The following is a 13,423-nucleotide window of genomic DNA, read 5'->3' as shown; positions in this document are numbered from 1 at the left end:
GTTGTCTCGGATTCTCCAGCATCTGCAGTTCCTACTATCTCTGATTCAATTGTATTTTCTGTAGTTGGCCACAAAAAGTATTCCCTGTCAAAGACAATTGATACCTACAGGATTGATTGTCTTACAATGATACTTTTTTTCCCAGTTTAACAAGACCTTCTTTCACTCTTTGTTGGAGTAGCATGGTGTCTGTCACTTATTTCCCCATCGGCTACTTGGAGTGAGACAGTTTGTTATTTACGCCGAATGTTAAAATAATTCTGTTACCAGGATCAGAACGTGGTTAATATCCATCTCAGTCAGTAGCTGGAGGACACCCTTGGTGTACACTGCCATTGGAACATTAGTTCAAGAATTTTGGGCCCTGAGAGTTTCCCTAATATTTAAAATGTCAATTGGCTAACTGATCCATAGCTGCTTATTCTGTTATTCTCTCATTTATTAGTATATTTTTTCCTGTTCTCCTTCCAGTTAAATCCCATATGTTTTATTTGAGAATCATTTGAACTACCCACCAATAAATTTTTTACTTTGTTTTTCTCTTCCAGACATCTGAAGAGGGATCTACAATCTCATGTGTTGTGGAAAGAACAAGAGGTGCCTTAGATTATGTTTATGTGAATTACACTATCTCACAGATTGAACTTGACAACAGCAATATCAGTGATCTTGGCAATTCCACTGGCACTATTACCTTTGAACCTTGGCAAAGCTCAGAGGTAATGATAAATTGAAGCACTGAAAATTAATTCTTGATGCCAGGGTGTGGAGTGCCTTAGAGTACCAATAGGTGGTGCAACATAGCTGCAGTTTTTACACGTTCTCTTGAATTTCTTACCTTGCAGTATAACAGAGAACCATAACAGCTGGAGACCATGATATTGTCAGGGTGATTTTCAAGATGATCGTTAAGTCAGATGCACTGACTTAGTGATGCTGACATGATGCTCAAGAAACATTGATCCTCAGGCTCCATTAGTGTACCGCTTCTACAGTGTGAGTGACAAATGATCACTCCAGTGTAGCTCATTGTTTCTGGAAGGGTAGGAAGTTGATTGTCTTGCACTTTGAGCTGGTAAACACGCTTGGCCTATGGAAGAAGGCAGAAGTCCCAGAGTGTGATCTTCAACAGCACATTTTAAGGAAGACTAACATATAGTGGGTGTTTTGATTTCAAATGGCCTCCTGGGGCATTCTTTAGGGATTATTGATCTTGCGTCTGAATGTCTGGACAACTACAGTTAGTGTACCTGGCATTCAAGGCTATAGGCCTAGTATGGGAAAGTAGGACTAGTGTAGGAAATGGTACATTGTTGGCATTAAAGCCTCTTCTAGACTTGTGTTTTTATGAGCTGCATGCATTTATCATGAAAAATTAAAATTAGAATCCTGAGCCATGTGACCTATTGAGGGATGGGGGAGGGGAAAGGGATTCTGAAATAAATAGGGAGAGAGGGGGAGGCGGATAGAAGATGGATAGAGGAGAAGATAGGTGGAGAGGAGACAGACCGGTCAAAGAGGCGGGGATGGGGCCAGTAAAGGTAAGGGTAGGTGGGGAGGTAGGGAGGAGATAGGTCAGTCCAGGGAGGATGGACAGGTCAAGGGGGTGGGATGAGGTTAGTAGGTAGGAGATGGGGGTGGGGCTTGAGGTGGGAGGAGGGGATAGGTAAAAGGAAGGACAGGTTAGGGAGGCGGGGATGAGCTGGGCTGGTTTTGGGATGCGGTAGGGGGAGGGGAGATTTTGAAGCTTGTGAAGTCCACATTGATACCATTGGGCTGCAGGGTTCCCAAGCAGAATATGAGGTGCTCTTCCTGCAACCTTCAGGTGGCATCGTTGTGGCACTGCAGGAGGCCCAGGATGGACATGTCATCTGAGGAATAGGAGGGGGAGTTGAAATGGTTCGCGACTGGGAGATGTAGTTGTTTAGTGCGAACTGAGTGAATGTGTTCTGCAAAGCGGTCCCCAAGCCTCCGCTTGGTTTCCCCGATGTAGAGGAGGCCACAACGGGAACAGCAGATGCAGTATACCACATTAGCAGATGTGCAGGTGAACATCTGCTTGATGTGGAAAGTCTTCTTGGGGCCTGGGATAGGGGTGAGGGGGGAGGTGTAGGGGCAGGTGTAGCACTTCCTGCGGTTGCAGGGAAAAGTGCCGGGTGTGGTGGGGCTGGAGGGTAGTGTGGAGCGGACAAGGGAGTCACGGAGAGAGTGGTCCCTCCGGAAAGCAGATAAGGGTTGGGAGGGAAAAATTTTTTTTGTTGGTGGGGTCGATTTCCGATTGCTGGAGTTTTGGAGGATGATGCGGTGGATCCGGAGGTTGGTGGGGTGGTACGTGAGGACAAGGGGGATTCTGTTTTGGTTGTTATTGTGGGGAAGGGGTGTGAGGGATGAGTTGTGGGAAATGTGGGAGACACGGTCGAGGGCGTTCTCGACCACTGAGGGGGGGAAGTTGCAGTCCTTGAAAAATGAGGATATCTGAGATGTACGGGAGTGGAATGCCTCGTCCTGGGAGCAGATGCGGCGGAGGCGAAGGAATTGGGAATAGGGGATGGCATTTTTGCAGGAAGGTGGGTGGGAAGAGGTGTATTCTAGGCAGCTGTGGGAGTCGGTGGGCTTGAAATGGATATCGGTTTCTAGGTGGTTGCCAGAGATGGAAACAAAGAGGCCCAGGAAGGAGAGAGAGGTATCAGAGGTGGTCCTGGTGAACTTAACGTTGGGGTGCAAGGTGTAGGTGAAGTGGATGAACTATTCGAGCTCCTTGTGGGAGCACGAGGTGGCGCCGATACAGTCATCAATGTAACGGAGGAAGAGGTGGGGTTTAGGGCCAGTGTAGCTACGGAAGAGGGATTTCTGCCCACCGCCGATGCCAACGCAACTCCGCCCATTGCCAATGCCGACGCAACTCTGCCCACCACCGATGCCGACATCACTCCGCTCACCACCAATGTTGCTCCGCCTGTCGCCTCCACAGCCAGCAGCTCCAGAGGAGACAATAGCACCTAGCCCTGCCGGGTTTCACCATCTCCCCAGACCTCCCCCTTACTGAGGACGAATGGTCAGTCCTCAGTAAAGGGCTCATCTTTGTCCCCCTCCACCCACACATCAACGAATACCGGTCACGTTTGGACATTGAACAGTTTTTCCGCTGCCTCCGCCTCCGCGCTTAATTCTTTAATTGTGAGCCTAACCCTCCCTCTACTGACCCCTTCTCCCGCCTCCAACACACTCCCTCCTCCTGGACACCACCCCAAGGCCTCCTACCCTCCCTCGACCTCTTCATCTCCAACTGCCGTCGAGACATGAATCGCTTCAACCTCTCCACCCCTCTCACCCACTCCAACCTCTCCCCCACAGAATGTGCAGCCCTCCGTTCCCTCCTCTCCAATCCCAACGTCACCATAAAACCCGCGGACAAGGGAGGCGCAGTTGTAGTATGCAGTCATCAATGTAACGGAGGAAGAGGTGGGGTTTAGGGCCGGTGTAGCTACGGAAGAGGGATTGTTCCAAGTAACCTACAAAAAGGCAGGCATAGCTTGGGCCCATGCAGGTATCCATGGCCACCCCCTTTGTATGTAGGAATTGGGAGGAATTGAAAGAGAAGTTGTTAAGGGTGAGGACGAGTTCAGCTAAGTGGATGAGGGTGTCAGTGGAGGGGGACTGGTCGGGCCTGTGGGACAGGAAGAAGCGGAGGGCCTTTCGGCCATCTGCATGGGGAATGCAGGTGTAGAGGGACTGGACGTCCATGGTAAAGATGAGGTGTTGGGGACCGAGGAATTGGAAGTTCTGGAGGAGGTGGAGGGCGTGGGTGGTGTCACGGACATAGGTAGGGAGTTCCTGGACCAATGGGGAGAAAATGGAGTCGAGATAGGTGGAGATAAGTTCGGTGGGGCAGGAGCAGGCAGAGACAATGGGTCGACCAGGGCAGTCAGGTTTGTGGATTTTGGGAAGGAGATAGAAGTGGGCAGTGCGGGGTTGGGGAACAATGAGTTTGGAGGCTGTGGGTGGGAGGTCACCTGAGGTGATGAGGTTGTGGATGGTTTGGGAGATGATGGTTTGGTGCTCGGGAGTGCGGTCATGATCAAGGTAGCGGTAGGAGGAGGTGTTGGAGAGTTGGCGCCTGGCTTCGGCGATTTAGAGGCCTCTTGCTCCAATGAAGAGCACAAACAGTTCATCCACTTCACCAACACCTTCCGCCCCAACCTTAAGTTCACCTGGACCATCTCTGATACCTCTCTCTTCTTCCTGGATCTCTCTGTTTCCATCTCTGGCAACCACCTAGAAACCGATATCCATTTCAAGCCCACCGACTCCCACAGCTACCTAGAATATACCTTCTCCCACCCACCTTCCTGCAAAAATGCCATCCCCTATTCCCAATTCCTTCGCCTCCGCCGCATCTGCTCCCAGGATGAAGCATTCCACTCCCGTACATCTCAGATGTCCTCATTTTTCAAGGACCGCAACTTCCCCCCCGTCAGTGGTCAAGAATGCCTTCGACCGTGTCTCCCGCATTTCCCGCAACTCATGCCTCACATCCCCTCCCCGCAATAACAACCAAAACAGAATCCCCCTCATCCTCACGTACCACCCCACCAAACTCCGGATCCAACGCATCATCCTCCGATACTTCTGCCATCTGCAATCCGACCCCACCACCAAAGACATTTTTCCCTCCCCACCCTTATCTGCTTTCCGGAGGGACCACTCTCTCCGTGACTCCCTTGTCCACTCCACACACCCCTCCAGCCCCACCACACCTGACACTTTTCCCTGCAACCGCAGGAAGTGCTACACCTGCCCCTGCCCCTCACCTCCCCCCTCACCCCCATCCCAGGCCCCAAGAAGACTTTCCACATCAAGCAGATGTTCACCTCACATCTGCTAATGTGGTATACTGCATCCGCTGTTCCCATTGTGGCCTCCTCTACATCGGGGAAACCAAGCGGAGGCTTGGGGACCGCTTTGCAGAACACCTACACTCGGTTCACACTAAGCAACTGCACCTCCCAGTCGCGAACCATTTCAACTCCCCCTCCCATTCCTCAGACGACATGTCCATCCTGGGCCTCCTGCAGTGCCACAACGATGCCACCCGAAGGTTGCAGGAACAGCACCTCATATTCAGCTTGGGAACCCTGCAGCCCAATGGTATCAATGTGGACTTCACAAGCTTCAAAATCTCCCCTCCCCCTACCGCATCCCAAAACCAGCCCAGCTCATACCCGCCTCCCTAACCTGTCCTTCCTCCCACCTATCCCCTTCTCCCACCTCAAGCCCCACCCTCATCTCCTATCTACTAACCCCATCCCGCCCCCTTGACCTGTCCGTCCTCCCTGGACTGACCTATCTCCTCCCTAACTCCCCACCTACTCTCACCTTTACTGGCTCCATCCCCGCCTCTTTGACCTGTCTGTCTCCTCTCCACCTATCTTCTCCTCTATCCATCTTCTATCCGCCTCCCCCTCTCTCGCTATTTATTTCAGAACCCCCTTCACCTCCCCCATTTCTGAAGAAGTGTCTAGGCCCGAAACGTCAGCTTTCCTGTTCCTCTGATGTTGCTTGGCCTGCTGTGTTCATCCAGCTCTACACCTTGTTATCTCAGATTCTCCAGCATCTGCAGTTCCTACTGTCTCTGACCTATTGTGGGAGTCAGTTAATTTTTTTTTCAAAATCCAGAGTCATTTCAAGAGACAGAAAAATCTGGGAAATTTCTATTAATCTAGTTGTATTCAGGCATTGGTTCTCTCAATCTTCATGGAGGCAAGATTCTCATTGCGTGCACTGCATATATTTTTGTAAAGAATTTATGACATCACCTCATCTATTGCATAAGATAAATTCTTTGTTTCAGTTATTTTGTCTACTTCAGATTCTTCTGTATAATTTTATTTGGAACAAAATCCTTGAATAAATAGAAAGTAAAATTAACTATTTTAAAAACTAGGATTTCAACAGGACAGGTTCTAATAAGGCATGGGGTGGTTGATTATTTTTCCTGATCATATTATTTACCAGCTGAATTCATTTTTTTGGGTCTCAGTTCTAATTTTGGTGCTTCCGCTTTTTATGAAGGTTTTGAATATACATGTCATAGATGACGACTTGCCTGAGCTTGCTGAACACTTCATCGTTTCTCTGGTTTCTGCAATTTCTGGAGATGGTAAAATGGGCTCCACTCCAACCAGTGGAGCCAGTATAGACCCAGAGAAGGCCAGCACAGAAATCACTATAAAATCCAGTGACCATCCAAATGGTAATTATGTGATAAAATACTCATGCTAATGCTTATATTGTGATTAAAAATTAATTACTATTTAGGACCATGTAATTTGTAAAGTAAAAACCAAAAGAACTACGGATGCTGTAAATCAGGAACAAAAACAAAGTTGCTGGAAAAGCTCTGTGAAGAAGAAAACAGAGTTAACATTTCGGGTCCGGTGACCCTTTGGCTCTGAGGAAGGGTCACCGGACCCGAAACATTAACTCTGTTTTCTCCTTCACTGATGCTGCCAGACCTGCTGAGCTTTTCCAGCAACTTTGTAATTTGTAAAGTATCCTGATATACTGAGGCTTTCACTTTTGAGATGAAAATTGGTCTTGATTATAGCTTTACTGTGTTCCATGATGTCAAAGTGACGTTGTAGAAGCGACTTCTATGCACTTTTATGCTGAAGATTATGTATTTGGGTGTTTTTGTTTATTATTTATTGGCTGAATTAATATTCAAGTGGCAAACAGCCCATATTTTGAGGTTAAAACAGCCATTGCTAGTTCTCATTTGAAATTGGTATATTTGAACTTTGGCCAAATTTCGACAGGCAAGAAGATATAATCATTTTTTCATTTTCATGGAAATCTGACTTGGCATAAGTGGCAGAGGAGAACAAATATAAGAGCAGGAAAAAGCTCTCCAATAGATAGAATGGCACTTCTCTTGATGTGCAATACAGGTAAAGTTGCCATAGTCCCAGAGGACTGTAGGGCTGCTCTTTCATTACAGAGAGATGACTGGTGGTGGTTTAACCTGAGGGTCACCATGCCTCAGGTGAGGGATGAAATTTAGAAGGTGGGATCTTTATAGGGACCTCAGATAGTCCTGGAATTGAGCCTGTGCTGTTGGCATCATTCTCCTTTATCAGCCATCCAGCTAACTGAGTTAACCAATTCCCACAATGCAACACAATGTGTAATAAAGGCAGCACAGCAACCATGCTGGCTGGAATTGAGCTGCCAAAAAGTCTAAGACTGGAAAAGAGATGATGCAGCTGTATCTTCTCCTTCAGAAAGCTCTACATAGGTCTAGTAATGTTGCTTCTTGTCCAAATAATTACTGTATTGAGGAAAGGGTTAGCTTAGTGGACAATCAGCAGGTAACTGAATGGACAGTGTCACTCTTAGTGATAAACTAGTCCACAATATTTTAAAAGTCTCCACCACATATGGCGGTTGCTGAGGGTGAAGGACGTGGGATAGAGGAATTTAATAGCAGTGGAGAAGATAATCTGGAGTTTATCTGCATCTTTGTGATGACCCTGGAACACTGTATGGTTTGCCAAAGCAGTGTGCAGCCCCAAAGTGTTGAATGTACTTCAGTGTTACTGATGAGCACTAGCTAAAACCAATTGTTCGCCAGAGATGATGAAATTGGAACTCTTTGACTTCAGGGATTAAATTATGATGGTATTATTCAAAGGCATTGAACAGGGATGTGAAAAGGTCAAAATCAAGAATGAACTTGCTTAATATAACACTTATAAATCCCTAGGAAACCCCAAGATACGTCATAGCTAATGATTTGCTTGAGATATGTTCATGGTTGTTAAGTTAACAGATAAACCTTTCAGTTTAGGAAAGAATAAGGTCACAAATGGCTAGTTAACCTGTTTTGCTGTGTTGGCTAAGGGTTAGTCAGAATATCTGGAGATCCTTGTGTTCTTGAGTAGTGCTGTGACCTCATCATATTATATATTATAAACCTCGTTATATTATTCCATAAGAAGCTTAATTGACAGTGCAGTATTTCCCAGAAATAATAACATGGTTTATTTTTGTGGGGCTTTAATCCATCATTATTTGCTTGAGAAGCAGCAGTGCTGAATTATCTTGGTACAGTAAGTGCTTAATATCCTTTACCCTAGTGTTTCCTGTTTGTATTAGCTATCTAGTGCTTTACTAACTAATGCATAATGCCTCCATACCATCTAACATCAAGCTTACAACTGGGCAAAGGACAAAAAGCAAAAATCAAATCAAGAGTAACTGAAAGTACATAGCAGTTCAGGTTGAGTTTATGGGTCAAATAATGCTGTCTTGAGACATCTTGGTGGTGTCTGCTGTTAATCAGGCATGTCTTTGTTTGCTTAGGTTTGTGTGATAAGTTGCTGGAAGTATTTTGGTTGATAATGTCATAAGAAGGCAAATAGGATATCTGGGGTCTGAGTGAACAAAGCAAATCATTGTGTATATCCATAACTAATCAGATTGAAGGTTTGTGGCATTTACAATGCAAGGACAGAGAATTAGAATAAGTGGATTCAATATCCAGTCAGGTTCAGAAAGAAAGGAAAGGAAAATTTTGAGACAGAGACAAAATGAAGAGTCAAAATAAAAAGGTGCAGCTTTGTGATTTGACATATTTAAAACTTCCAACAAATAATTCTGAAGGAACGAGGCTACAAATTTACTAATTAATCTTCAGTGTCAGAATGGTTCTGTGGCTGTAATTCAACATTTATCAGGTTGAGAGAAAGTTATTTGAGATTATCCTGCTAAATCTTAACTTTCTATGGCAGGTGTAACTTGTATCTGATTCTGATATTTCATACCATTTGCAAGACTTTGGTGGTGATGCAGTTAGGAAGAAATTGTTCTTCCAAAACTAGATGTGGCTCGCTGTAAACAGTAATTTTTGGATATTGGCACTGAAGTGCATATCTGCACCTCACCTGGAGTTGCACAATCTTTAAGCATAAATAACAGTGAGTGCAATTAGCCTCACTGTTTCTATGACAAATATCAGGACTAATTTTTCAGTTGGGAGCATCTGTCAAAACTGAAGGATAACATGGTATACAGCATCTAAATAAAGTAACAGATCAGAGGGAAGAGTTAGGAAAATGTGGACATAAGAATAAAGGCATGATTTGTAAGCTGTTTAACTGAAGAACAGGAGAAGGTTAACTCACAGAAATGATACTAACATTGGAACAAAAACCGGCATAATGAGAGAAATCATAGAAATAGAAGACAATTATGAGCACAACGATTGAATATTTTAGGAATTGGGATGAAGCAGGTAGAAATAAAAAAAAACAAGCCTCATCACGAGCTCTATGGTCATGCAATCCAAGTGAGAGGGAAAAGAAAAATTCAACTGACATGAATGGTGCAAAAAATCTGATTGACATATTCATCTAAAAATGGGTTTGAACTCAGATATTGTCCAATTTCTGGCTCCTTCCTCTGAAATTAGCAGCACATCTATCTCAATTTGTTAACCACTTCACATTGAAACAATTATCTATAAGCAACTATGATTAAGGGTTTGGAAAGACACTTCAAATTAGTAAGTATTGTAAATGAGCCTTAAAGTCATCACTTATTGTAACTTGTTTCAGGTTTGCTACAATTTTCCACGCAGCTACCACCTGATGGTGACTCAGTTATCCCCCCTGCCCTCTCCGTACCAAGCATCAGAGTGAAGGAGGAGGTTGGCCTACTCAGATTGCTAGTTGTCCGTGCACAGGGTCTTCTGGGAAATATCATGGTAGCATACCAAACTGTTCCTCTGACAGCTTCCAGTCCATCTGATTACCAGGTGAGTTGAAAACTGATTTTTTTTAAACAAAAGATATTCTCTTTAAATCTTCAACACTTTTCTCAGTAAGATTAATGATTTTATAGCAATTGTGTCAGAACCATTGAGTAAAACAAACCAAAATGTCAATGTACTGAAGAGATTATTTCAGTCCAAGATAGTATAGCCTCAGGCTAATGGCAATATGGTTGACTCTTAACTGCCCTGTGAAGTGGCTTAGCAATCCATGGAGAAGTTGCAATGAAGAAGTCAGATGAGAATAAAACCAGGCATATCACGCAGCATTGCAAGTGACAATGGCTCAGTCTGCCCTATTAACTCTGCAAAATCCTCCTCTCTAACATCTGGGGACTTGTTTCACAATTGGAACAACTGTCCCACAGGCTAGTTAAGCAACAGTCTGACTGTTATGCTCAGAGCATCACATGTTTCAACCAATGTCACGATCTCCTCCATCATCCTGCTCAGATCCCATGTCAACAGCAGGAGGAACCCGCCAAAGATGTGGCACATTGGTATACAGTTAGGATTTGATCAGGGAGTCCTCAACATTGATTCTGGACTCCATGAAATCTTATAGCATTAGGTTAAACTGGGCAATGAAGGCTCTTGCTGGTGACAACCTATCACTTTCTCAGAGCTGATGAATCAGTACCCCTACATATTGGGCAGTACTTGGAAAAAACATTGAGAGTAGTCAATCCCCAGTATGTTCTGTGGGTGAGGGTCTTCCCAACAAGGGTGCCTCAATAGCACCACTAATGATGGAACTGGCTGAATTCTGAAAGTCAGTCTGGATCTTCCTGATTACGAAGAGAGCCAACAAGAGAAGAAAAACCTTCTTGATTTTGTCCTCACCAAACTAACTTTGCAAATGCATCCGTCTGTGTTGTCATTGACCACTGCATATCTCTTGTGGAGATGAGGTCCTTTCTGTATGCTGTCAACATTCTGTAATGTGCTGTGTGCCATCTACGCAGAGCTAAATGGGATAGATTTGGAATAGATCTAGCAGCTCTCAATAGGCATCCACCAGATGACGTGGGCCATCATTAATGGCAGAATTATATTACAGCACAGTCAGTTACCTTATGGCTTTTGTCTCAGTGCCATTATTATTAGGCCAGGATAACCAGCTCTGTTTCAATGAGGACTGTTGGAGAGATTATGAAGAGCAATATCGACACTAGTTGCATTAGTAATGAGATGTTAAACTGGCCCAGACCAGTAGAGAAAAGCACAAATGTAACACTGTCATGTAATAGAGCAGGGAAACAGTAAAAACAAGACTATAGACCATCTAGCCCATCATCAATCATTGATTAAATGCTTGAATCCATTATCAATGAAATAACAGAAGGATACTTTGATAAAAACATGGTTGTCATAGTCCCAGAGGAGAACAGAGAGATAACAAGATTTTTCTGAAGAAGGATCTAGGCCCGAAATATCAACCTTCCTGCTCTTCTGATGCTGCTTGGCCTGCTGTGTTCATCCAGCTCTACACCTTGTTATCTCAGATTCTCCAGCATCTGCAGTTCCTACTATCTCGAGAATAGAGAGATGACCAGTCTTGAGTTTAACCTGAGGGGTCACTACACCTCAGGTGGGGATGAGGTTGAGAAAGCACGATGCCATTTCAATTTTGAAGGATAAATGCCTGTCATTGAATAGTTGGAAACAGATATTTAAACTTTTCCGAATGCAAATTTTTCTTAAGTGACAAAATAATTTTTTTTAATTAGTTGGAGCCATTTGAATCACAGTAGAAAATACGACACAGGCTGGTGTGATATTTTGTAACATTTTAACTGCTTTATTACTAGAAAAATGTTATAATTCATGTGAACAATGAAACTATACTGTTCAATATAAGGGCCAAAATAGTTTTAAAGGTTCAATCCTAATAATGATTCAGTGCTTTAACAACACAACTACATTACCATGCAGCACCTCATAGTGACATTTGAAGGTGCAATAACATTTTATACTCAAGTGTTTCAGGATGTTCCCAATGCCCAGGGATGTTCTCCATTTTCTTCATGAACTCTCAAATCCAGCATTCATTCAATCAGCTTCCAAAACCTTGCACCACCAGATGAAAATGGTGTGTAGAAAGGAATCTGATTGTTGTCTCCCATTTAAAATGCTAAACTCAACCTCATTGGTGGCTGGTGTTGCACACTAGGCATTCCTGACCAACAAACAGGTCAGAGGAAATTTATGTGAGGTTGAACATTCACAGTAAAATTGGTTCTCCTGAAGAGTTATGTCAAAGTATTGCTGTTCTCACACTGAAAAATGCATTTGCGCCCAGATAAAAATCCTAGCCAATTGTCTCAGAAACTAGATTTTCTGCTTTTTTGTGCGACTCCAACTATCCTTAGATTTTTGATTGCATTCATCGTGTACCTTAATACTTGGTCATCAAAGAACCTAAAATGGTGAGCTAGCGAAAACCTACTAAATTTGAATTTAAATTGGTTTGCAGGAAACATCTGGCATTTTGGATTTTAAGCCTGGAGAACAATATAAGTACATAACTGTAAATATCACTGATGATCTTGTTCCTGAACTGCCAAACCGCTTTAAGATGGTGCTTCTGAATTCTGAAAGAGAAGGTAAGCACAGGTGGTCACAATTCTGGTTTGCAACGAAGAGTATTTTCATTCTTCAATGTACTTAATATCATTTCAACATAAAAGATCGAGGCATCATAAAGTGATTACACTTTGTAACTGTGATTTGCTTTGTCATGATTTAGTAGAATAAAAGCTCACCAGTTGAATATGATGAGCTTCCAAAATAAACTGCTCTTTGTTAGACTGTGTGTTTTTTCCTTACTCTGTAAAACAAATTGTCTCCTGCTTGCTTCATGGTGTTAATTCCACAAAATTCTGGGAAGATTCCTGAAATCAAGCCAGCTGTGTGCACATGGTTTACCTGTTATTTTTAAGCTTGTTTTAAAATGATCACATTTGGCTTGTGTTAAATGTTAATTCAGTTTACTTTCTCCTCTTCAACCCAAATTATAAGTATTTCCAAGTGAATGCAAAAGCTATATGGCATTATACTCCAAGTAGGTTGAATGCAATATGTCTTACGATTAATGTTACAGCTTAAAATAATATTGCTTTATTGTATTAAAAGATTCTGTCTGATCTTTCAGCTGAGTCAGCGGTGTGTTTTCTCTTCTTCATTGCCTTGTCTGTTTTAATGTGTGTGAATGTGCTGTGTGTTTATTTTGAAGTGGCTGAACTCTTTGACATAGGTACCAGCGGTAGTGGTGATGGTGCAGTGGACTTCTTCCCTCCAGCTATCCACCTTCGTGGTAAGAGCCTATCATTTATCACGCACTGGTGTTCATTCGGCCTCTCCACTATTGTTTACATTTAATTCCTAAGTTGCCACTACTACTAGTGACAGGGAAGGATGGTGAATGAGCACTTATGAACCCGATGGCCTTTTCACTCTTTCCATCAGTTTTACATAAAGCAACTGTATCAATTTTTAGAGATAGTAGGAACTGCAGATGCTGGTGAATCCGAGGCAACAAGGTGCAGGGCTGGATGAACACAGCAGGTCAAGCAGCATCATAGGAGCAGA

General features: G+C 43.7%; 1 protein-coding gene across 1 annotated transcript in view; it reads left to right on the top strand.

Annotated features, from left to right (window-relative positions):
• The window catches only part of adgrv1 (adhesion G protein-coupled receptor V1), a 407,915-nt gene that overhangs the window by 97,529 nt on the left and 296,963 nt on the right, over positions 1 to 13,423 (top strand). The window contains exons 22-26 of the mRNA XM_048593741.1: positions 549 to 719; positions 6,073 to 6,253; positions 9,618 to 9,817; positions 12,309 to 12,438; positions 13,068 to 13,148. Of these exons, the coding sequence (XP_048449698.1) occupies positions 549 to 719; positions 6,073 to 6,253; positions 9,618 to 9,817; positions 12,309 to 12,438; positions 13,068 to 13,148 (763 nt within the window). The remainder of the gene's footprint in view (positions 1 to 548; positions 720 to 6,072; positions 6,254 to 9,617; positions 9,818 to 12,308; positions 12,439 to 13,067; positions 13,149 to 13,423) is intronic.

Source organism: Rhincodon typus, chromosome 3 (assembly GCF_021869965.1).
Source record: "Rhincodon typus isolate 14 chromosome 3, sRhiTyp1.1, whole genome shotgun sequence".
Lineage (NCBI taxonomy): Eukaryota > Metazoa > Chordata > Chondrichthyes > Orectolobiformes > Rhincodontidae > Rhincodon > Rhincodon typus.
Note: the sequence above shows the minus strand (reverse complement) of the source record. Positions and strands in the feature narration are given on the sequence as shown.